This window comes from Diospyros lotus, chromosome 15 (genome assembly GCF_014633365.1).
Source record: "Diospyros lotus cultivar Yz01 chromosome 15, ASM1463336v1, whole genome shotgun sequence".
In the NCBI taxonomy this organism is placed as follows: domain Eukaryota; kingdom Viridiplantae; phylum Streptophyta; class Magnoliopsida; order Ericales; family Ebenaceae; genus Diospyros; species Diospyros lotus.
In genome coordinates, this window is record NC_068352.1 from 16,032,063 (window position 1) to 16,036,103 (window position 4,041).

The 4,041-nt window shown below is 37.5% G+C and overlaps 1 protein-coding gene across 1 annotated transcript; it reads right to left on the reverse strand.

The window, feature by feature from the left end:
* Positions 1–444: 444 nt before the first annotated feature.
* LOC127791477 (pentatricopeptide repeat-containing protein At2g42920, chloroplastic) lies at positions 445–3,140 on the reverse strand. The gene has a single exon (XM_052321378.1). It carries the CDS (start codon positions 2,830–2,832, stop codon positions 1,204–1,206), a length of 1,629 nt encoding a protein of 542 aa, XP_052177338.1. The 5' UTR covers positions 2,833–3,140; the 3' UTR covers positions 445–1,203.
* Positions 3,141–4,041: the final 901 nt, after the last annotated feature.

The window sequence follows — 4,041 nt, forward strand, 5'->3', positions numbered from 1 at the left end:
CTTTAGCATCCAATACTTACAATTTGTAAGATCAACTACCACCTTCCTAAGGTGATGACATAGCACACTGATCTCTTCGCATCATTAATATCCCATCTCAATGACACTTTTGACTAGGGACTTTTAAGGTATACTCTTAGGTGTATCAAGGACCTTACAATTAAAGCCACACCTCAATTTCTTTCTACACAATGTAAACCTAAGTACTTTGTCTTTAGGCATGTTGTATTTAAGTAATTGTTGAATGAATAAATAAATACAAAAGACAAAATTTGCCAATATGTAACATGAACATGAATCAACTAGATATATTACTTAACAAATATATCACATCTTAATGTATCACTTACAACTTAACTCTTAAATTGTAAAGCATACATTAACAAAAGTTGTCTAGGAGAAGGTTCTCCTTTGTTCTTCCCCAGGAGGATGGCTTGACTGGGTGTATTTTGGTTTGCAGTATACCTCTCCGGGAGAACTTCTCATTGTTCTTAGGGAAAACTTCTTCTCCCAAGAGAGTTTTTCCTCCGAAAGAACAAGTTCTCTCCAAAGAATGCCTTTTCTGGGAGAACTCCCTCGAAGAATGGGTTATAATAGTAAAAATCATAAATATCTAGTAATAGGAAATGGATCACATCACACTAAATTTCCAAAAGGAATAGTGTAATTAGGACTAACACTATACTTTCAAAAATAAAATAAATAATTAAATACTAATTTTATTTTTTTGCCATGAGGTAATTTTCCCCTTTATCCCTTTTATTTCTTGTTTCAAGAAAGGGGAGGGCTGAAACGAGAAATTACCCCCCTCGTGCATCTATCAATATCTCAACATACCTAAAAAGAAATTACTACTAAATGTGTTGGCTAACTACCCCTACTCGATACACATTCGATGTGAGATCAACAAACACCTTACAATCTCACTCAATACACATTCGATATAGGATCAGCAGATGTCTTGTAAAAGTTTCAACCCACGTTATAGTATTTTTCAGTGACTTTGATGCCACTTATCATTGGATGGACTCTGTCATCCAAACTAAACCAATGTTGTCTGGTGGTATTGCCTACGCCAGTGTCAGTGTAGCCCAAGATCACTCAATACATGCTAAATATTGAAAAGTTGGAACAATTGGAAGTGATGGATTTTGTTTGGATTTTGGATTCCTTGAGGAGAATACTGCTTGCTGCTGCTACATTTTATTCAAAAACAAGCTGCTCTGCTTCTTGTAACACGGAGCTTAAGTCATTATTGACTGGAAAATACATCTCCTGGATTTGAGAACTCAACTTCCCCCCAGCTACAAACTCATGAACTACTCCATCAACTTCAATTAAGCTGCACCCTGGTTGCTTCTCTATCTGCTTCTTCTTCATCAATACTCTCTCGTGGATCGCCTTCTCAAATTCACCGGATGCTGCATGGGCATTGGACATCAGCACATGACCAGAGCTCTCGCTTGGATCCAACTCGATCAAAATTTTCGCCACCCTTTGACCTATCTCATTATTTCCATGCTTCCAACAAGCCGAAAGTAAAGATCCCCATATGACAGAATCTGGCCTTCTTGGCATACTTCTTATAACCTCTTCTGCTTCTTGGAGCAGCCCTGCCCGGCCTAGTGCATCCACCAAGCAGCCATAGTGCTTCAATGATGGTTCAATCTTGTATTCTTCTGTCATTAAGGCGAAATATTTTCTTGCCTCATCAACCAGACCCGAGTGATTACATGCTGTTAAAACGCCTATAAAACTAACACCATCTGGTTCATGATCCGATGATTTGAGCCTTGAGAAAAACTGCAGTGCTGTTTCTGCTCGACCATTTGTTGCTAATCCCAAAATTATCGAGTTCCAACACGACAATCCTTTCACTGGGGCTGCCTCAAATACTTGAAGGCCCTTGTCGATGCTTCCACACTTGCAGTACATATCTATAATTGCGGTAATGACAATCACATTCAACTCCATATGGTTCTTCTTTATATAATCGTGAACCCATTCCCCTTGTTCAAGAGCTCCTAGGCGAGCCGAAGCATTCAACAAGCTCACCATTGTAAACTCACTTGGCTGTACATTTTGCACTTGCATTTGTCTGAAAAGGTCTAGTGCCTCAACCCACTTTCCATTCCTAACGTACCCACTAATCATGCTATTCCATGAAATAGCATTTTTAGTTTGCATCTTATCAAACAGCCTCCTTGAATCGTCGATTTGCCTATTCTTAGCAAGACCCATTACCATCAAATTCCAGGCAACAATATTACAATCATCATCTTCATCAAATAAAATGCAGGCCTCGGACAGAAAACCACAATTTGCATACATATGTATGAGTGTGTTTCTTGTGAAGGGATCCGATTCGAGTCCCTGTTTGATAATTCTTGCATGGAGCTGAGCTCCATCATGGGCTAGACCAAGTTGGGAATAGGCCTTGAAGAGCGAAGGGTAAGTGAGCCTTTGAGGTTGAACTGGTGAAGTGAGCAACATGTCTATGAAAAGAGAGATTGCAATTTGTGGGGTTGGGCTATTAGAGAAGCCTCTGATGATAGTGTTCCAAGTGAAGAGATTTGGGTTTTGGATTTGAGTGAACACCAAGTATGCATAGTTCACATCTGCAGCCGGGCCGGTGGCGCAGAAGGCCAGCACGCGGCTGGCGGCAAGAGGGTGCTTGGCCAGGCCTGTCTTGATGAGTTGGGCGTGAATGATTTGGAGGTCTCTCATAGTTTTGCATTGTGTCTCCAACATGGAAAGATAAGGCTGGTCCGAGATCAATTTGGAGATGGAATTGGGTGGGGCAGTAACCAAAGAGCAAAAACTAGGTGCCATTCTTCTCAGTTCATTTCAATTCTGAGTAACAAGCTCACATAGACAGTTCAACGGACAGATGGTGAGCATGAATCTTCTTGACGTCTCTCATGGTTTTGCATTGTGTCTCCAGGATGGAAAGTTAAGGCCGTCCCGAGATGAATTTGGGGATGGGAGTTGATGGGGTAGTGACCAAAGAGCAAAAACTGGGCGCCATTCTTCTCGCTTCATTTCAATTCTGAGTAAGAACTCATTTAGACAATTCATCGAACGGATGGTGGACTCTATAAGGTGCGATTGGAAGTGATGACCCTACGGATAAGGTGTACTGTGTTTGGCCAACAAAGCGTGGCCCAAAAGTTTTATACATATTTTTTTTTTAAAAAAGGAATATAATTATTTAATAAAAAATTACCATCGAGGTACCTCATAATTGTGATAGAATTTTTTACTATTTCCAAATATTTATTGGGTAATTTAATACCAGTTCCTATTAATTAAATTTTAAAAAAGGCATATCTTATTAATTAATTGGGGCAACCTTTCCTTATTAATTTTAATTGATGTAAATAATTCTTCAATATTATTGATAATAACTTTTTGATATTGTTATCAATCACGTCATAAAACCAAAAATAAAAAAACTTATTCAAATAAGATATCGAAATTTGAAGATAAGGTTTACTTTTTTAGTTTTTATTCAGTTGTTATCATTTTTTATTTGATTAGTCTTATCTTATTGTGTCTTTGAATAGGAAATAATTGTTAAGAATTGATCCACAAGTGGATTGAGTCTCTCTCCATATCTTCTTAATTTTATCTTTATTGGGATTATCATTTTTGTGGGGGTCTTTCATTGCTCGTATCATCAATTTAGCACAACAGATAAATTATAAATAAAGGGTTTGTTTCACTGTGCAGGGTAAGGAGTCAAACTCATGACTTACTGATACGAATTTTAATTTATCATGATTCAACGACTTGTACCGTAAGGTCTCTTTTATCTTTATTTATTTCAAATTAGATAGGTAGTTAGTTAGTGTCCTATTTTTAAAGAAATAGATTGTTAACGTTTCAAAAACTCTATATATATTAAGGCTTATTCCTCTAAAAATAATACATACGATTTTTCTTGTTTAAAATTTTAATTATTTTAGAGGAGTAAAAGGACATTATGTGTGTGTGATAATGAGCAGAGGGATATGTATCTTTTAAAGCATGCATGCATTC